General features: G+C 41.7%; 4 protein-coding genes across 10 annotated transcripts in view; 1 reads left to right on the forward strand and 3 right to left on the reverse strand.

Moving 5' to 3' along the window:
• The window catches only part of LOC147211290 (synaptotagmin-2-like), a 62,253-nt gene extending 60,954 nt beyond the window's left edge, over positions 1–1,299 (reverse strand). For 3 of the 6 annotated variants that reach the window (XM_086125165.1, XM_086125193.1, XM_086125139.1), the window contains exon 1: positions 983–1,243. The gene's annotated coding sequence lies outside the window, so the exon portion shown is untranslated. Of the gene's footprint in view, positions 1–982 lie in introns of all 6 variants that reach the window. The other 3 variants (XM_086125155.1, XM_086125184.1, XM_086125147.1) reach the window with 3 other exon arrangements.
• Positions 1,300–5,120: 3,821 nt separating this feature from the next.
• Positions 5,121–8,466, forward strand: LOC147211291 (E3 ubiquitin-protein ligase NEURL3-like). Of its 2 annotated transcripts, XM_086106090.1 has the most exons (5): positions 5,121–5,657; positions 5,777–5,851; positions 6,731–7,249; positions 7,795–7,917; positions 8,008–8,466. In XM_086106090.1, exons 2-5 carry the CDS (start codon positions 5,830–5,832, stop codon positions 8,157–8,159), a joined length of 816 nt encoding a protein of 271 aa, XP_085962216.1. In that variant the 5' UTR covers positions 5,121–5,657; positions 5,777–5,829; the 3' UTR covers positions 8,160–8,466. The 2 variants fall into 2 exon arrangements, with proteins under 2 accessions (XP_085962216.1, XP_085962268.1); XM_086106142.1 differs by lacking the exon at positions 5,777–5,851.
• Positions 8,467–10,636: 2,170 nt separating this feature from the next.
• oard1 (O-acyl-ADP-ribose deacylase 1) lies at positions 10,637–12,784 on the reverse strand. The gene is made up of 5 exons (XM_086106177.1): positions 12,545–12,784; positions 12,281–12,446; positions 12,085–12,143; positions 11,881–11,993; positions 10,637–11,693 (listed from the first exon to the last, which is right to left on the reverse strand). The coding sequence occupies exons 1-5, from the start codon at positions 12,578–12,580 to the stop codon at positions 11,546–11,548; spliced, it is 522 nt and encodes a 173-aa protein (XP_085962303.1). The 5' UTR covers positions 12,581–12,784; the 3' UTR covers positions 10,637–11,545.
• A 2,192-nt stretch (positions 12,785–14,976) lies between these two features.
• Positions 14,977–19,384, reverse strand: guca1b (guanylate cyclase activator 1B). Its single transcript, XM_086125247.1, has 4 exons — positions 19,005–19,384; positions 18,773–18,922; positions 18,573–18,687; positions 14,977–18,412 (listed from the first exon to the last, which is right to left on the reverse strand). Exons 1-4 carry the CDS (start codon positions 19,206–19,208, stop codon positions 18,288–18,290), a joined length of 594 nt encoding a protein of 197 aa, XP_085981373.1. The 5' UTR covers positions 19,209–19,384; the 3' UTR covers positions 14,977–18,287.
• Positions 19,385–20,436: the final 1,052 nt, after the last annotated feature.

Here is a 20,436-nt window from a genome sequence, read left to right on the forward strand (position 1 = left end):
ATGATCTGTCCATGGTGCTGAAATTGGGTACGTTTACCTCGCTGCAGATAAATCATTCTTAAATAATGAAAACATCATCAGACCCACGGTTTTATCCTACATATCACATTTGACTATTTAAGTAAAATCTATCAAATACACGAGGTCTATCCGTTTTTCTTCTCCTTCCAATTCTGCAGCAGGACATTCGATTGTTACTGAGAGATCACACAGTGCCCACTGCTGGACAGTGTCAACTCTTCAAGACGACATGTTCCTGACGAGCCATGAAGGTCAGAAACCTACGGAGAGGAAATAAATACACCAAGAATGCCCCTAAACAAGTGCAAAAGTGAGAGGAAAACTGTATGTTCCTTTGTCGACGATCCAAATGTTTTTGTGGCACTCAAAACAAATCACAAAAAAATCTGTAACATAAGCAACCCCACTTATCCATCAGGAGAACACACAGGGTGACAGCAATCTGTCCTTTATCTCAGTATCATGTTAGGCTTTGCTGCAATCCCAAGCAGGCTTTAAACACACACACACACACACGCACACACACACGCACACACACACACACACGCACACACACACACACGCACACACACACGCACACACACACGCACACACACGCACACACACACGCACACACAGAGCTGGTTTCAGTCCCCATCCCTCGCAGCAGCAATGATGAGGCAGGCAGCTGCGCTCAGGATGTAACGGGGATACTGCAGCACCAGAGAACCGTGCGCACAGAAACTTGCCTAGAAGCATCGGGGAGTCCCACACTTCCCTTCCACCCACCATAGCACCCCCCCCCCCAACCAAACACACACGCGTGCCTCTCCCCCCTGCTTCTCTACAATGATTTTATTCTGAAAATGCCAAATGTTGTTTTTAAACCACCCACCCATCCAGCAGCAAGCTGAATCAGAAAAAGAAGTTGAAAAAGTCTGAGAGCATGCTGTCATCAAGAAAAAGCAACACAGCCGCTTACCTTTTAATGTTGCTCGCTTACGCCGGACACGGAGCTCTTCTCCGCAGACAGCAAGACACTTTGAGATAGAGAGAAAAAAAATCAATGTCCGCCTACTTTCTCTTATGTCCACTTTGACAGAACGAGTCTTTAACACAGCTTAATAGACACACCTTTGCTAACTACGCCCTGCCGTTAACTACACGCACGCATACACAGAGTGTACCCCGAGACCGGAGTACCCTAATTGATAAAGATCTGCTCAGAGGAAGGATACAAACTACTCACACTCACACACTGCAGTTTTTTTCTTCCTCTTGCCCACTCGCTCTGCTGATTTTTTTCCCCCCTTGCTGTCTCTGCCTGCACTGCGTCCTGATTGGCCAAGCTGCTCTTCAATAACATAAGCTCTGTTCATTAGTTGGAAAAGGGGCACCTCCCGCCCAACTCATCTCTCCAACCCCCCGCCCCCTTTTTTCCCTTCGAGCATGTGGAGAAGAATGCTGAGCTCTACAATTTTATGCGCATAAAGCAAAGAAAAAAGGAATGGAGGGCAAGCGGGGTGGGGGCTGGACGGCTGGGAGAGGCAAAGCGGTGGGACTTTCAGGAGTGGTGGGGTGGCGGGATGGAGGCTGAATGAGTGGGCTGCGACGGGACAAGCCACCGCAGCGTGCGGGACAAAGAGATGGTACAGTTGGATGTCGAGCGGCACCAGCCGCAGCATGTGGAGGGAGATTTCCCAGAGCTCACTGCAGCTCGAAACTCTGCTGCAGTGTGCAGCCTGATTGCCAGGCGGGCGGGGTGGAGGTTCTCTGTGCACTCACGGGGTGGGGGAGGTCGGCTGCAGTCATGCCGAAATAGTCATCCAGTCTGCATGGCTGTCGACGGTGGGTTGAGACGGGGAGCCGGTGTGTTCAGCAATTAATGTTTTCTCCCGATGAATTATTGAAGGTGCCCCACAGCAGAGTGGGCGTGTCGCAGCCGGCAAAGTACCCAGATTGTTTCTCGCAATCACACATCAAATGATCATCTAAGATGGTCATTATTCGTTGGACCCTCTTGACTAAAAAAAATCTCACACTGTGTGCACAGTCCGCCCTCGGGTGCACATTGGGGGTGAAATGAATGTTCAGAGCACTCATCCCGAGTGCCCGCCCCTTTTTCTTGACTCACATCTGGTACCGCCATTGTGTCCCAGCAGCATTAAAGTACAATGCTCAGGGAGATCAATAATGGATCATACTTCGACCATCTGCAGCGGCGTCAATGAGCACTTAAATGATGCCCACACAGTCATGTGGATGAGATGTTTGTTCAATGAACAAAAGGTAAAACCTGTTCAATCAATGTGCAAATAAAGAGATACCTGATATATGGCCCCAGAGCAGTATTGTGGAAAAACAAAACATCACTGGAGCACAAAGCTACTGCAGATATGAATTACACATTTCATGAGCACATCATTAGGTGCAGAGCTTTACATGGGGAAAAAAAAGTTCAGAGACTCCCCTTATTCAACTGTTGCCAGATAAATTAGGCGGCAAATAAAACATTGAGAATCAGAATTAGATTCATCTCTAGGAGGATGCTAGCTAAGCTAAAAGCTATGATGGACAGACCCTCCCACCCCCTCCAGGCCACCCTGACAGCACCGGGCAGCTCCTTCAGCCAGAGACTGATCCACCCGCGCTGCGAGGAAAGGTACCGCCGCACGTTCTTGCCGACTGCTGTCAGGCTATTGAATCGACAGACCTGAAAACCTGGACTCAGCCCCACTCACCCAGTTTTTATGATGCTTACATTTATATTTTTATTTTTATATTTACTTGTATACTTTTTGTTCTTCTACTTCTCCCTTTCATCATATTTGCTGCAGTAAATTGGGGCTTTCTCCATTGTGAGACAAATACAGTCAAGGTTTTCTTATCTGATCTTTATTGGCCAATTATGTAGAACAAACAAGGAATTTGTCTCCGGTAATACAGGCTACACTAGTATTTTCAATAACAAGAAACTACTGTAAACAAGGACATGCCAAATAAGTATCGAAAGACCTTCCATAATGTAAGGGTACGTACCACCCAATGACAGCTGTGAGACAAATGTGCAAAGTATTGAGGAGAGATAAATTTGCTGGTCCCTCTCTTTGGAATGACCTTACACTGAACATTCGGCAAGCCCCCTCGCTGTCATGATTCGGTTTAGGGACCAACAGGTGGCACTGTAGGGCTCCCCCGGCAGCTGCACACCTGTTGGTCATAGGTAATTAGGGTTTTAAAAGGACTCCCAGCCCGAACGCTGTCGGGTCATTGTTTGCTCTCGCTACTGTCATGTTTGTTCTAGTAGTGTTTTGGTTATTGATAGTTTTTGTTTAAGTCATGGTTTTTGTTTGTTACTTTGGACTTTGTTTTGGATTTAGTTTTCTTGTTTTAAATACAATTCGTCAAGTACACCCTGCTCCTCCCTCCTGCCTGCTTTTTGGGGTCCACCACCACCATGCAACGTGGCACTCGCTGCCCATCTTTAAAACTCGTCGCACAACTCATGCGTATTCTTTGGAATTTGACTCGGCATGACTCAGACTTGATCTTCGTTTGACAGTTTTTGTGCTTTCTACCGTCTTCGTTTTTCATTTATTGTTTTATTGTTTATTGTTGTATGTATGATATTTGCTCCATGTACAGCACTTTGTATACAGCGGTGGTTGTTTTAAAGTGCTCTCTGAATACAGTTGAGTTGAGATAAAGTGATCAGTGGTGCAATACGGTCCTATGACGGGTGTGCAGTTGGTGCAGATAATCGTTGCCAAATTTTTAAAGCGGGCGCTTGGAAGTGAATGATGAAGACGGCCCCTCGTTCACTTCAAAGAGAAGGCAAGGAGAGCTGTTTTGTTTATGATCGACACATCACTTATGTGAGACTGCCTCACAAGGGACAGATGTGTTTCACAAAGCGCAAGCGAGAAATAGAATAAGAGGCTCTCACAAGGAATATAATTGGCACTTGTGGTGGTGCTCGTGAGTGGTAGACTGGTTAGCATGCCGGCTTCACAGTGCAGAGTTCCTGGGTTCGATTCCGCGCCCAGGCCTTCCTGTGTGCAGTTTGCATGTTCTCTCCATGCCTGCGTGCATTTTCGCTGGGTACTCCAGCAGGTTGAGTGAATGCTTAAATTGTCCCTGGTGTGATTGTGAGCGCAAATGGTTGTTCGTCTGTATGCCCTGCGATGGGCTGACATCCAGCTTGGGGTGTACCTGCCTAATGCCCGAAGACGGCTGGGAGAGGCACCAGCATGCCCGCAACCTTCGTGAGGATAAGCGGCTCGGACAATGGACGGATGGATGAATGTTGAGTTATAATGTAGTTGTACAGTACTGGAATTTAAAGGCATTTCATGACCATACTTTAAGAGGCCACATCACAAAAAAGCGTTCCCCCAAAAATCGTTACCCACACACACAAAAGGCTCACCTTCTTTGGAACACGTCCTCTTATTTCAAAATTCTTGGTGTGTTGTACTCAAGTTGAAGTGGCCCTTCCAACCAGACTTTGCATTGTAACGGATCTTTTAGGTCATTTTTAGGGAACTCTTATCACATTGCTACTTTTATGTAACATGACCTCGAGCAGTATGCAACACTATGTGAAGTGATGGGGGATGAATACATATACATCAGAGCAGGCATTACCGAACCATATGCATGACAAAAATACTCTATTTAATATGGACATAATACTGTATATGAGTATGCAAAATGCATACTCTTAATAGAATATATTTTATTTGAGATCATACATTTTTCAGCGCATTAATGAAAGATCCACTGTCCCAACTCAACAATAAATGGTTTGAAGCAAACAACAAAATAACCACATGCTGTAATTTTTTTTCACCCAGTGCAAAGGGCTCTCTTGCATGAAAATTACCATTCAATGACAGAACAAGAAACCGACATTAAATGCAAGAGCTCATTTTGTCCATATTTTTTCACCCCAAAATTGTATCATTGAGGTACTCTATCTGTCGTGTCTATCATTCCAAATCCGCAAAAAAAAAAAAAAGTAGGCCTACTCACCTTGTAACATAAGGCAGTATACGACCCAGTATGAGTGCAACAAAGACACGTCTGCCATCTGATGGTGATTGGTGATATCACAACTTAAAACGACAGTCGCCGCCTGTGTATTTGCAGGATAATAATTCTAATAACGAATATTTATTATTGTTGTTGTTTATAAAGGGGCCACTCTGGATATGGTCATGGGCCGCACGCGGTCCGTGGATCGACAGCTTCCCATCCCGAGACGATATTGTGCCAGGCTTCATATGGTAGCACCTGAAATGCATTATTTTTCATGTTTGTGTACACTGAACAAAATCCATTCATTTAAAGGGAGCATGTAGTGTCTTGCAGGAATCCTGCTGTGTTTCCCAGAAACAGGATCACAGTGCAAGTAAATCTCGCAGTAAATGTGTAACTTCCAACTGTGAAGATGTCATTTCAACTTTCCATTCATGGTCCTTTACTGTCACATGTTCTCATGCATTAGCCAATCAAAACGAATGGGTTGGTTCCTACAGAGGACGGCCGAACTTTCAGTTTCGAAATGTCTCATCAGTCCAACATGTGCGATGTAGGACCCATTTAACTGCGCGCGCGTGTACAGTGATGCTGATAAGGCGTGGAAGAATTTAAAGGTAGGTCACCTCCGTCACCCCCTCCCATTTTAACTCCCTTCTGATTTTAGGGTTTGTTTGTTTCAAGTCACGTGCACTCCAGCTATAAATACACTTGCATGCCTTCTCTTTCATTAAAGCTGGCAAATTTGTCTTACGCTTCAAACTTCTTCAGCCAAATGACAACAATTAGATGATGGATCTTAAGGCAGCTGGTGAGTTTTTATTTTCTCTGTACTATATATGTTTATTTTTCTATTTACATGCCAGTAATACATGGTGAAATTTGATTTTGTAAAATTTGTAGTCTGATATTTGTATTTTATTTCCAAAAATATTTATTTAGCCATTGCATGAATTCCACTTTCGGTTTTTGCTTTTTGTTTATGTTCGTTTCTGCCTCTTGGCCAGAACTCCCTTGAAAAACGTTTTAAAAAAAATCTCAATGGAATGTTTCATGGTTAAATAAAGGTTAAAAAAGAATGATTTTTCAAGAGTGTCAACCAGGTAGCGTATAAGGTAACGAAAGAACAAACAGGGCGACATGCTTGGGGTCGCCAGAAAGTAATTCCATTATTCACTCCCAGATCGATGCGCCAGCTTGCAAAATTCACAGTAGACAGCTGCGGGGTCCTTTCAAACTGCAAAAGATGTCAGCTGAGCCTTTTATCATTGCATTGCTGTAATTAGTGCAAATTAGATTATTCTCAGAACTTGCCTTTGGTTAGTTATATGGGTTGTGGTGATCTAGTTGAACATTGTGCAACATTTGTTGACAGTACTCTACTTGCCAAAGAGTAGAAAATTCACAGACTACAAATTTGAAAGAATCTGTCACTTCGCCATGACTTCCAGCCTGGGATCTTGATATGTTGCTGCATTATCTCCTTTATGGTTCAGTAGCTCGCATCCAGTTTAAGTGAACAGGAGCCTATAAATGTATTTATTGTCTTGAAGGAAAAAACAAATGTTTTTCACTTTCTTCATATTCTTATTTTTAATTTGTACTTTTGTGATGAAACCTTTCTGAAGTGAAACCTAATGCGTTGTATCCAAATCATTTGTGGCACCACGCATCTAATCTTATCTTTCAGATGTTGAGCCAAAGATGTCGCAAAGATGTGGTTTCCGGTGCGTCAGTCCTCTGACGTTCCATCGGGCCGTAGGAGACGCGGTCCACCTGAGTCAGGGATGTTGCCATGCAAAGAGGTCCAACGCCACCTTCAGAAACGGCCTTTTGTTCAGCAATCGGCCCGTGAGGGTCAAGGAACGGGTTCAGCTGCGGGTCGAGGACGATTCTGCCTGCTGGCACGGAGCCATGCGAGTGGGCTTCACCAGCGTTTCTCCAGATTCCCGATCTCTGCCCCTGCCCAGCATGGCCATCTCTGAAATCCCCAGCCACTGGGAAATCCCCAGCCACTGGGCCGCCCCCGTGCATGAGGAGTTCTGCAAGGCAGGATCACAGCTGGAGTTTTGGGTGTCCAGCTCAGGCAGCTTGTATGTTTCCAACCAGAAGGGCTGCAAGCATAAGCTCTTGGGAGGCGTGCCGCTCAAGCAGCCTCTATGGGCCATGGTTGACCTTTATGGGCAGACACGCTCCATTCTTCTCTTGGGTAGGTTCAGGTTGGCCAGGCACCTTAAATCTAACACCCTGAAACCAATCAATCGCTGTAGGTTAAGACACGCATAGCAATTATACAGTACTGTAGACTGTTTTATATCTATGATACATATTACATGATCATGCAGAAAGAATTGATCAGGATTTCTGGGTGGCCTGGGCCCCGAAACCCACTTCAAGTGATCCCTCGCTGGACTGAGCTGCAGTAGAATAACAGCTCCGCATTCAGAACGAAAGCAAGAGCAATCTGTACGAAGATAATCTTGACACAGAATAGAAAATGTAGCAAACATTGACGATTCAGGCTACTGGCTACTGTAATTGAATTAGCTCTATTCATTGGGGTTTAGAAATGTGGTTACCATTTTAGTTGTATGCATGTTTTGCCATTCTAGAAAATCTATGGAAAACAAGAAAATATTGTAAATTTTACAACAGGCTGTCGGACCACAAATAGTCCCTAAAACCATAATATGGACACACCTGGTGTAGCTGTTTCACCTTATTCAAAAGAACCCCCTCCCTTTTTTGCTACAGGCTCGAAGATAGGCAGGTGGTTTTTCACCCAGAGGTCATGTCAGAGTCTCCTCTCGCCCGTTTCTGACACAGCCTCCTTGACATCTGATGATTCTTCCCATCTCAACCTGCTGCTGGAATCAGGTGAGAAGTCTGTCCAGAAGCGATCGGCGCGATTGTACTGCTAACTGTGACGAACATCTTTCCATGATACTTCCTCTTGCTTGATGCCAGATGGAGAAGAAACGAGATGTGTGGTGTGCATGGCTCAGGAAGCTGACATCAATCTGCCTTGTGGCCACCGCTGTATGTGTCGCCCGTGCGCTATCGGGGTCTTGAAACATTCCGGGAGGTGCCCCCTGTGCAGGCAGAGAATGAAGTCATGACCGGAGACTTGAGAGGTTGCTGCTGACAGACGACGACAATCTGTCAGGGCACCTTCTTGTTCTGTAAATCTGAATCTTGTAGCACTTGTAATTTGATGTTGTACGTCTTGAAGGTAAACAAAATACACTTTTATTTTGATTCATAATACAATGTACAGGTTATCCGTTGTTTTGCTTGCTTGGATTTTGTTTTTATACGGAAGGCGGAGCTTTGTTTGGAGGGTTCATTCTTGTTTACGCAATCGTTTTTATATCAACTATCTAATAAAAATGCATGTATTATGTGAAACACCAAATAAAGCTGCAGCTGAAGACCTTCGTTGGGATATTTATCATTGTGACATGAACAGTGAGTAACAGCACAGCGGAACCTTCATGTTGTTGAACAGATACTGTTCTGTGTTGAACAGGTTCAGGTACTGTGTTGAACAACAGATAGTGTTCAACAACAGTATCTGTTCAGGGACACTCTTGGATGTCAAGTTTAGGCAGATTGCAAAAGCAGTTATTACCCCATAAAAAAAAAACTACTAGAAATTGGGTTCATCTTTTCATCGAGCTAAAGTGCAATTTGCATCAGATTATAGGTCAGTGGTTCTTAACCTTGTTTGAGGTACCGAACCTAACCTGTTCATATGCACATTCACTGAACCCTTCATTAGCGAAAAATAAAAATTATATTTTTGGGGGACAAATTGAAGACATTAAAAAAACACATTTCTTAAAAACAGTCCCCACCCCAAAAAAAAAAAAAAAAAAATTCAAGACATAAGTATACGTTTTTTAAATTGTGGGAAAAATGAACCAGCCAATGATGGCCAAGCGTGTCATAACTAATTGACATGTCAGGTGTGTCTTAACCTCCATGGCAGAGGCTCCGTCAAACCCCTGAGACCGATTCACCGAACCCCTGGCGTTCGATCGAACCCTGGTAAGAACCACTGTGATAGGTCATGTTTTCAGGAAGACTTTAACAATCGTAATAGAAATACAATGTGACAAGACTTCAGGCGTCTGCTGTAAATTTGATGGCTGAATAATATAATCCTTCCAAATCTCACTAGATGCTGAGGAATGACAATGGAGTAAGTATGCCAAAGATTCCTATGAAATTTGTTTCAACATTCAAAAAAGAACCTCTCTATAACATCAAATCAATTAAAAGTGGCACGTCAAACTCATCGTTGTCGCGGGCCAATTTGGAGTTACGCCTTCCGTCGGCGGGCCCTTATGACAGTGAAACCACAAAAAGGTTGAATTGTCGCATCGCATTATTACTTGTTCACAACAAATTGACGGACTACCAGTTTTGAAATCAGTCAACTATAATAGTTTGTTCAAGTACTGTTCAAGCGACTGTCAACAGGCTAACAAAATGATTGCAAAATCTCAACATAATTTATTACACGTGACAATTTGACCGTACGGTACAGATTTTAGCAAAGATCACGCAAATTGACTCAGATGATTTGCTTTCACGGGCCACATAAAATGCCACGGCGGGCCAGATCGGGCATCGGCCTTTTGAGTTTCACACCCGTAAATTAAAGACTTTGATAACTTGCCAGCCATGTGATAGTTTGCCAGAGACAACACATCATTTGAAATGTTTTGGGCTAAATTGAGATCGTGATTGGACCTCCAGTGTTTCTGTGACTTTCTTTCTTCTTTTTTTTTAAACTAAATTCCAAATTGTAGGATCATTGTCATGTTTGACTTTCCAATGGAAACCTCTTATTTCAGTTTAAAGGTCTCGCATATATTTCGAATGTGCGTGCACAAAGCTAGTCAAAGGGTACTTTTCAGTTTCATTTTGATGTGGTTTGGCCACAATCGCAGAGCAAATGATTGACAAGGTAAGGCACACACAAATGGATGAAAATTCTTCAATTTTGTCTTAACTGTCCTCAGCTACTGAGGCCCCGAAATGCAAAATACAAAAACAAATAACAGCTAAAAAATTAATTCCAAAAAAATACAACTCAGTGAAAAAACAAAAACAAAGACAAAAGCTTAACTCGATTTGAAAATGCAAAAACAAATAGCCTCAAACAAAAAACTAAACGCAGCTGTAAATGAAAAACAAGACCTAAACAAAAGAATTGAAAAACTAATTTCAACCTCCCCCACCCCCCACCTCCCCAAAAAATGGTGACACACCCCGAAGCTGTGGCACCCTTAGCTTTCATCTAAGCCGCCGAATGGCCAAACCAAAGCTGTGCTTATGTTAAATTTCAGTTTGAGTTTCTGAAGGTCTGTGAATTTGTTCTTGTTTGAATTACAACTGAGTGGCCTTGGTGGATGTCTGCGCTCTGTTGTGTTTTAATCAGATGTTATCAAGATGGATGTGTAAAACACACTCTATCTCAACTTATCATTGTGCCATAAACTTTAATCAGCATCTAATGTACGGTAAGTTTATGTCAGTCCTTCAAAATAACAGGCGCTAATAAAACATGAGATTGACAAAGCAAAAGTAACACCATGAGCTGATTTGTTTATTGATTGACTTCAAGACATGCCGAAGACTTGAATAAAAATAAAATGGATGCAGTTTAAGAAAGAAAATGTTCACGATGTGCAACAACGGTCGTCAGAAAGTGCGATGTTTAAGTCGCCATGGTAAACATGCCTTTTTGGTGTACATGCACGCTTTAAATGATTTTCAAACCTCAAGTTTTATTTCTCCTTGTGTAAATGGCTCTCTATGGTCACTGGAAAATGAATTAACAAGTTGATCAAGATATTTTCCAGGGGAACTTGAGGGAGGCCATCTGTGCAACAGTGGAAGCTCAAAAGAGTATGGATATTGCAACAGTCAAACCAAAAGCAGAATGGCTTCAAAAGCGGTAAATATACTGTATGCTCTGGAGCGACCCACTCAAAGTCCAAACCTCAACCAAACTGAGACACAGGAGCAGGACAAGAGAGCTACTCACACGAGACCTCCCAGCAACCTTGCTGAAGTGCAACAGTTTTGTGGAGAGCAACGGTTCAAAATTCATTCGGATCATTGTGCACGTCTACTCTGCAACTACAGGAAACAAGTGTTTGGGGTAACCAAGGAGGCAAGACGGGCAATTAAATTTTTTCCTCCCTGTCCTGCCAATGTTTACGTGTTACACTCTATAAAAACATGAAACCGTATTTATTTGCGTGGTATTAGTTTAAAAATGCAGACTGTTGGTTTATTCTTTGGAGTTAGCATTCTATGCAACAGTTAAAAAATCCCACGGGTTCACATACTTTTTCCTTCCACTGTAAGATAGCTCACCAACAGATGCTGAACTGATCTAATAGTGCAAAAAGGGCCATTTATACTTTCATATCGGGGTCAACTACTGAAGAAACTCAAACACAAGTGTACTGCAAACCATTCCTAGGAATCATCTGTATGTGCTCTCCTTCATCACCAATGTCTCAGCTCTGACAGGGAGGCTGTAGACTGTGACTGAAATATCGGCGGGCTCAAAGATCTCTTCCAGCATCTCTGAAACTCTTTCCCACTTCAGTCGATCCAGGCCACAGCCAATCCTGCCAGGGAGACACAAACATACTGCTGTTGCCAAACCAAACATCTTTAATGAGAATTGTTTGACATATTGCAAGATTGTGGGACGAATAAAGTTGATCTTATCTGGCCATAATATTCATCGTACCCATGCCTCTAATTTATGAGAGATTATATCTAATTTTGTATGGAGGCGGGGGAGATTCGAACCGAGGCATGGAAATTCGGGTGACTCCATTTTGGATACAGTGCACTCTCATGTCCTCCAAGCTCTGTCTCAGGTTGTCGTAAGTTGGCTTTTGGCTCACCTTCTTCTTGGTGATCTAAAAATTGACAGCAGGAAAATAGAACAGCCACAGTATTTTTGATCCTCTAATGTGCAACCATATACTTCTTCAACTATTTCATGGTTACCAGATAGTACACAAAACGTTTGCCTCTCTTCAGTACAGCACACTGTCCCACCAGCTTCTCTGGTTGGAGAAAGGAAAGATATTGTTAAAGGGGTGAGGAAGTATCTTCTTACAAAAAGACAAAAGCTGAGACAAATCCTTCCCAAATCCCCCTCAAGAGTACGCCCGTGTCTTATAAAAAGACAAGCTTGACTCACTCTGCCCCTTGAGCTCCTCGACCCCTCTGAATTTTTGCTTGAACGTGACGGCGATGCCTGCCCCCATGCGGCAGTCCTCACTTATGCAGTGGGCCAGAGCCTCGTCCGTGGGACAGGAGAACAGATCCCCCGTGACGTGTTTTAGTCTCCATTTGCCGTTCCCCAACTAACCAGAGAGGGTGACATTTGTTTGTTTGTTTAAAAACATAATAATAATGCTCCGAAATGACTTGACGTAAAAAGTGTATAAGAGCCAATATTTACCTGCGTTGTGTCAGACATGCCCGGTTGAGCGGACATTTGGCCGTGAAACGTTGAAGCGCTTGAAATACACGGGAGGGAGCGCGTGATCTAATGTTACTGATTTGTATTGGAGTCACTCGACACAAAGGCACAATTGTGTCATTCTTTAGCGGAGTGACATTCTAAAGGGATTTGTAATTTATAAACAGTGTTTGCAACCTCAAATTGCAAGACGTTTGCACAATGTTTTGATTCGTTGTGAATAGTCTCGTTTTATATCGTTCTGTCTCGCGAGATTGATCACGTTGAAACCCGTGTTTTAAAAATCACACTACAGTATTTGATATAGTAGTTTAGCTCAGGGGTCCCCAAAAACCCGGCACGAGAATCAGCTTGGACCCGAGGGTCATTTAAGTACTGGGCCGCAAAGAAAAGAAATGTCTCAGTTTAAAATTATAGTTGGTATTTTATTCAGTCTTCCGAATATCTTATTTTGAAAAAAACCCCCAGCAATTTCCGCTCTCACAGCGCGTCGTTGTTTATGCATCGGTCGAGCAGAGACCTAAACACAAAATATTTGAACGAGCCAACTAATTAATTATGTGACGTGTGATTTGGGGAAAAAGAAAGTGCAATTTAAGTTACGGATTCATCTATGCATTTTCCGATCCGCTTTATCCTAGCAAGTGTGCTGGAGCCTATCCCAGCTGTCTTCGGGCAGTAGGCGGGGGACACCCTGAATCGGTTGCCAGCCAATTACAGGGCACACACAGACGAACAACCATCCACACTCACATTCACACATAGGGAGAATTTAGAGTGCTCCATTAACCTGCCGTGCATGTTTTTGGAATGTGGGAGGAAACCAGAGTACCCAGAGAAAACCCATGCAGGCACGGGGAAAACATGCAAACTCCACACAGGGAGGCCGGAGCCGGAATCAAACCCTGCACCTCTGCACTGTGAGGTTGACGCGCTAACCACTGAATCACCGGGCTGCCCTTGTCTCCTTCACCTTTCCCTAATACAGGGGTGCCCAAACGTTTTGGACCGAAGATCTACTTTTCGATCAACTAACCTCCCCGGATCTACCCTTACCGGCACGCGCGCGCGCACACACACACATGCCATGATGAGAAACAGCCTGAAACTGAGGCATGCGATGCACTTTTGTAGCCTGTTAACTATCATGGCTCACACGTAGCATTTTAAAGTGCTTCCCTGGGCCCTCCTAGATTCCTATTCCTTGCCCGTGCCCTCGTTGAATTGTACACGAACCAACTCTGAATGAGAATAATGACGATAAAAGAGAGAGCGCAACAGCTCTGATCACAAGCTGCAATTGCAGACTGCTGAGCACTAACAACTTCCGGTGACGTAATCCCGCGCCACCGTAAATTCAAGATTTACCTGCTTTATTTTATTTTTTTAATATTTTTTTGTGAAAATGGGACTGACAGGATGATTAGGGTGCAGCGTACATTAACACAAAAAATATCTTACTAACATGTACAAAAACACACAAATGGTTGTTTGTTTTCTCCTCGACACTCCTCGGATCTACTTGGGACCTGTCTTAGATCTACCGGTAGATCAGGATCCACGTAATGGGCACCCCTGCCCTAATACCAGAACTAAATTATTGAAGAGGACGAGGAGGTATCGTTCAAGATTAATCATAGCGTTTTCGGCATTATGCATCCATGGATATTATCGTGTACTGCTCCACTCTCACCACCCCAATCCCTAAATACTCTCCGACATGGTCCGTGTAAAATGTGTGTAAGCGATGCCTGGTTAAAACAACACAAAAAAAACCTTACTGATCGCTTAATAAGATAAAATTGTATTCAAATATATTACCTTTTAATGTCATGTGTACTTGTAACAGCTTGTTAAATCCAGTGGTAAGAGCGGGAAACTGGTTTGAGTAAAATAGATCACCATATTTGATACCTTGGCTTCTGTATATGAAACAATTAATAGTGTACACTATTTTGTTTGATTCTGACATGTAAATGTAAATCTTATAAGAACATCGAGGGTTATGGGGAATACAGTACCAGCAAATGCTAATTTCTTACTCTGGCAAAACAAGCCAGCAGGGTTGAAGCAGAAGAGATGTTCCCTTGTAGTCTGGCTGCCGGTGCATATTAAGAACAAAGACTTGGGGAAGGGACTCCAGCATCCATATGAATAAATGTAAACAAGCATTTGGCCACATGCTGCCGTTATAATGAAATTGTATAATTCGGGGGTCACCAAGCTTTTCGAAACAGAGAGCTACTTCTTGGCTCCTGACGAACATGTAAAGCAACCAGTGTGATACATACACACTTCTAAAATAACATTTGCTCAAATGACCTTTAAATTTTATTAATAATTCATGATATTCATTTTTGTGAAGACGCTGACCATGTTAATGATGTCTCACAATAATTAGGAAACAGATGTTAGATGCAACTTTATTTCTGTAAACCTCTGCTGGTATATCAAACGACCACTACTACAAAATCCCTCGAAAATAATGTTCCATCACTGGTGAGCTATTTTTAGAACAGGCCCCGGGGGCTACTCATAATCTTGCTACCTGCTGCCTGCAGGCACGACGATGGTGACCCGTGGTAAACGTAACTTGTCAGCTTCACATCTAAGTTGAACATAAAACATATATACAGTAATAATTTGACAGAAAATAAGGTAGATAAAAAAAGAAAGCAATCAATCTTCATACAACACAGTTATTATGTCAAGGGAGTAGGAAGAAGTAAAAAACTTATCTAGTCCTACCCCGTTATGTGATTGTATCTAATAAATCATTTTTATATCAATCAGAAAAGAAAAAAGTAAGAAGAAAGAAGTCTCCATTAAGGCTCATACTTTACCCTTAACCGTGATATTTTTACAACTTTTGGTTTGTATCGGGATTATATACTTCCACACCCTGACACTCTTGTGTCAATTTTCTCTTGTATTCATAATGGATATTTATATACCTTTCTCTATTTATCAACTTAGTTCTGATTTATCATTATATTTAATGTTTTGAATTTATCATTTTAACTCTGATTGATGTAGGTTGTTTGTACTATTTTTTTGAATTTGTTTTTGAACTCAGCAAGCGATTTACTCATTTTCAGGTCCGTTTCGAGATTATTCCACAGATTAACACCTTTGATAGATACACTTCTTTGCTTGATGTTTGTTCTTGTTTTGAGTTTTTTGAATAAGTTGGTACCTCTTAAATCATAGCTGCTTTCTCGAATTTCGAAAAACTTCTGAATGTTTTGGCAGAGCAGGTTATTGTGTGCTTTGTACATTAATTGGGCGATTTTAAAGTCAACCAGGTCATAAAATTTCATCGTATTTAATTTGATAAATAGTGGATTTGTGGGTTCCGTATATTTTGATCTATTAATAATTCGAATTGCTTTTTTTTGTAGGTTGAGAATAGGGAGTGTGTTTGTTTTGCAGGCATTTCCCCATATTTCCACACAGTAGGTCATATATGGTAATAATAATGAAGTGTATAATGTGTACAAAGATCTCTTATTTAGCACTTCCTTGGTTTTGTAGAGGATCCCTACGGTTTTGGCTATTTTTCTTTTTACGTTATCGATATGTGGCTTCCAACATAGTTTTGAGTCTATTACTAATCCGAGAAACTTGGTTTCATACGCTCTTTCTATCTCAATTGAGTTTACCATAATTTTAGCTTGGTGTTCGATTGGTCTTGTGCCAAAAACAATTAACTTCGATTTTTTCAGGTTAAGTGACAATTTATTTCTGTCGAACCAGTTTTTTAATTTGTTTAATTCGTTTTCTACGGTTGTCAGGAGCTGTTTCAGATTTATTCCAGAACAGTAGAAAGTTGTATCATCAGCAAATAGGACACATTTAAATTGTTTTGAGACCTTGCAGATATCATTTATATATAAGATGAATAGTTTTGGACCAAGCACTGACCCCTGAGGAACTCCGTGAGTGATTTTTAGTTGATTCGTTTTTTTATTGTTGAGTTGCACGTACTGATATCTGTTTTCTAAATAACTTTTTATCCATTTATAAGCTACACCTCTAATGCCATATCTTTCTAGTTTTTTCAATAATATACTGTGATCTATTGTGTCAAAAGCTTTTTTTAGATCTAGGAAAACCCCAACAGTAAATTCTTTGTTGTCTATATTAGTGGCTAATGCTTCCACAAACTCCATAACTGCCATTGAGGTGGTCCGTTTTTCCCTGAAGCCATATTGATTCTCACTTAACAGCGCATGCTTTTGTATAAAGCTATCAAGTCTGCGAGAAAATAGTTTTTCTAATATTTTTGAAAATTGTGGTAGTAGTGATATTGGTCTATAATTTGTAAACCGATGTCTTTCTCCACTTTTATAGATTGGAATAACTTTAGCAATTTTCATTTTTGATGGAAAGATACCAGCTTTGAATGACAGGTTGCATATGTGCGTGAAAGGTCGCACTACATATTCTATAATCTGCTTTATTATTGTCATGTCAATATTAAAGCAATCAGTTGACTTTTTATTTTTAAAAGTTTTTATAATATTTGATACTTCTTCTTGTTTTACAGCAGTAAGGAACATCGTGGAGGAGTTTTTTTCTACATATCTATCTATTTCAAACAAGTTTGTTGGATCAGGAATTTGTTTTGCTAGGTTACTGCCGATGTTGACAAAATATTCATTAAATTCAGTTGCTATTTCTGCAGTTTTTTCCAAAATAGTATTTTTGCCTTTGATAAAATACTCTGGATAATACATTTTTTTAGGACTATTTCTGATTACTTGGTTAAGTATCTTCCATATTTCTTGTGTGTTACTTTTATTCTGCTCTAATAGTGCATGATAATGATCTCTTTTACTGGTTCTTATAATATTTACTAGTTTATTTTTATAGGTCTTATATATTTTTTCTGCTTCTTCAGTTCTCAATTTTAAAAACAATTTATATAAATTGTTTTTCTTTTTACATGCGTTTTCTATGCCTTTCGTTATCCATGGCTTACTTGGGTCTTTATACTTTTTGGAGACTTTAGTTAATGGAAAATGTTTATCATATAAAGAGATTATGGTAGACTGAAATACTTCAAACGCTGTATTTGGGTCTTCGTTTGAGTAGACCTCGGTCCAGTTTTGTTTTTCTAGGTCTTGCTTAAAGGCGTCGGTGGAGCGTTGGGTTCTTAGTCTTATTTCTGTTATGTGAGTTGTTGACTTAGCTTTTCTATCAAAATAATGATGAAAAACTGCAAAAACAGGTAGGTGGTCACTTATGTCATTAATGAGAAGTCCACTTTCCATTTTATGGTCAATCTTATTTATAAATATGTTATCTATTAATGTGGCCGTGTCAACTGTTATTCTGCTAGGTTTCAGGATTACTGGGAAAAAGCTGTTGCTGTACATAGTATTTATGAAGTCGGTTGTTTTTTTGTGTCCATTTGGGTTTAATAAGTCAATGTTAAAGTCACCACATATTATTCGTGTTTTCTTATCGTTGTTGTAACTGAGCATATCTGTCAGTTTTTTATTGTACGAAGACAAATTAAATCCTAATTTAGATATTATACACTATTGTATATCTCTCTCTTGTCTTTCTAACTTCATTTATGTAAAGACACATGCTATACTCTGTGTTGTACAGCAGCATTGACATTCATGTAAGCGCAGGGAGATGAAGTAGGATTGGCGTCATGTCACACTCACGCCCTGTGCGTGTGACAGACTGACAGTCCACTCTCCAGCATTTAGAAGTTCACACTACGTCTTCGCTCATTGATCCAGTCCCCAGGGTTGACATCCATCTGCAGCATCTTCATCACCCACTTGTCCCTCCGTGCCCCATCGATAAACTCGTCCAGGGAGAGTTCGCCTACGAGTGTGCAACAACCACATGTACACGCAGGACATGAATCATGATGAGCAGCGAGCTTTTTCCAGGAACACTCCTTTAAGCCATTAGAGCGAACACTGAGCTCTTAAATCAACCACACGGTGTATTAAGATGTCCGAACATTGGTACAAACACTCACCATCTCCATTTTCATCAACCAGCTCAAATATCCGATCCACTACTTGGTCTGGGGTCAAAAGATTGCATTCTTCATCCAGCTTCCCATGACAGGCTTTCTTCAGTCGATAAATAGACTTGAGAGTGGCAGGACAGCATGATGTTACAAATTGCCAATAAACTGTTTCAGGAATCAAGAAGACATGTGAAATTATGGATTACCTCCACAATTTCAAGAAGCTCTGTTTTATCAATGCAGCCGCTCCCATCTTTATCATACATTTTGAACGTCCATTTCAATTTATGCTCCAATTTACCCCTAAGGACCAAGTTCAAAGCTGCAACGTACTCGAGAAAGTCAATGGTGTTGTCCTGTGCACATGAAACAAAACGTAAAAAAACGCATCATCGATTTCATTTCTAATTTGCACGCGCAAGAGAGATCGGTACTTACACAATTCTTGTCGAAGGCCCGAAACATGCTTTCAATGTAATCTGAAGCCTCCTTGTTATCAGCGACCCCAAAAAAACTCTTGAACTCGTGCATAAAAAGTGTTCCACTTGGGCATTCCACCACAAACTTTTTGTACCATTCCTGCAACTCTGCCACATCTATTTCTTTGTCTGGGTCGCCGTCGTCGCTGAGGCGCTGACCCATTGTGGGGAGATTTATCGCAGCACCCCGAAGACCGCAAGAATTACATTACAGCATACGCTTTGGCCCGACTACTAATACACTGTTTGTCAAGCTGTCAATTCAAATGATGCGAAATTACAGGCCAGCTGCATCGGTGTAACTTTGTCTCGTGGTAGAATCCCATCTGAATGACAGGATGAGACAAAGATTGTTGTGGCCCTCAGGAGGGGATTACAAATGTTCACCTGTCAAAATCAATCAGTCCACAGACGCATCATGAGAGGATTGTCATTCAGCACTGCTTCATACCCGCAGTAGGCTATGCATCGCTGCGGCAATATACATTAGCTCCCTTCCCCTGTGTTCTCATTACGTTTATTGCAGACTTGACTTTGATATCAGAGGCCACCTATCAAATCTGTGGCAGAAGTCCACGTCAGTGCAGAGAGTTGGGCAATGTCATGGAATCATTTTCTGAATCTGTCTTAGAAATCCTTCAAAAAGAAACATGCAGACATGCATTCAAAAATCTGTTCATGAAGCTTCTCTTCTCTTCAGCAGTCTTTGCCAAGGTGGGGGGCTCTTGACCCAGGTTTCACTTTGCCCAGTAGCTGTGACCTTCACGTGTCTGGTTATTGCACTGGAGCATCTACATGTCTGCGCAGGTCTCGGACAGAATAGAAGTTTTCTCATCTTTCTAAAATTGCAGGGACATGAACTATAGAAGATTTGGATCGGAAAGCCTGCATGTTTGTAGCCAGCTGCAAACGAGCATAACCTCGCAAAGCACTTTAAGTACTCCGAAGCAACTCAAATATCACAATGTTATACTGCACATGCAATATGTATCCGTCATCCTATGGAGTTGAAAGCTTGCCATGGCCAATACCATCCCATCCCATCCCTCCCTACCTGCCTGCTGACAACAGCGATCATGTTAATCTTAGCTGAGAAGTGTCAAGCCCATCAAGGATTTCACTCCACTGACCGTGAATCACACCTTCAGGCATTTTAACCCTCCAGCCATCCGTTACCTGAACCGGTTATCCTCACGAGGGTTGCGGACTTGCTGGGGCCAATCGGAGCTTTCTCCGGCAGTAAGCGGGATTAACCGTGAACAGGTTACCAGCCAGTCGTGGGTATTTTAACTAATTAACCTTAATATAGTTACACAGCGCTGTAATAGACAGCCTTTCTGGCTGTACTGTGCAAAAGCTGTCAGGTACCACTGGCTAGTTAAACTACTGTA

The sequence above is a fragment of the Hippocampus guttulatus genome, chromosome 1, assembly GCF_054856545.1.
Source record: "Hippocampus guttulatus isolate MCC_2025c chromosome 1, RoL_Hgut_1.0, whole genome shotgun sequence".
Taxonomy (NCBI): Eukaryota; Metazoa; Chordata; class Actinopteri; order Syngnathiformes; family Syngnathidae; genus Hippocampus; species Hippocampus guttulatus.

What these genes read in the sequence shown, in the direction of transcription:
- LOC147211291 (XM_086106090.1), top strand. Translation starts at nt 5,830, where the DNA reads ATGATGGATCTTAAGGCAGCTG. An exon ending in GATGGATCTTAAGGCAGCTG is followed by an intron (nt 5,852 to 6,730) that starts GTGAGTTTTTAT and finishes CTTATCTTTCAG; the next exon opens with ATGTTGAGCCAAAGATGTCG. An exon ending in ACGCTCCATTCTTCTCTTGG is followed by an intron (nt 7,250 to 7,794) that starts GTAGGTTCAGGT and finishes TTTTTGCTACAG; the next exon opens with GCTCGAAGATAGGCAGGTGG.
- oard1 (XM_086106177.1), bottom strand. Translation starts at nt 12,580, where the DNA reads ATGTCCGCTCAACCGGGCATGTCTGACACAACGCAG. An exon ending in CGAGGAGCTCAAGGGGCAGA is followed by an intron (nt 12,144 to 12,280) that starts GTGAGTCAAGCT and finishes TTCTCCAACCAG; the next exon opens with AGAAGCTGGTGGGACAGTGT. An exon ending in AACGTTTTGTGTACTATCTG is followed by an intron (nt 11,994 to 12,084) that starts GTAACCATGAAA and finishes GTCAATTTTTAG; the next exon opens with ATCACCAAGAAGAAGGTGAG.
- guca1b (XM_086125247.1), bottom strand. Translation starts at nt 19,208, where the DNA reads ATGGGTCAGCGCCTCAGCGACGACGGCGACCCAGACAAAGAAATAGAT. An exon ending in GGGCCTTCGACAAGAATTGT is followed by an intron (nt 18,923 to 19,004) that starts GTAAGTACCGAT and finishes TCATGTGCACAG; the next exon opens with GACAACACCATTGACTTTCT. An exon ending in AGCTTCTTGAAATTGTGGAG is followed by an intron (nt 18,688 to 18,772) that starts GTAATCCATAAT and finishes GCCACTCTCAAG; the next exon opens with TCTATTTATCGACTGAAGAA.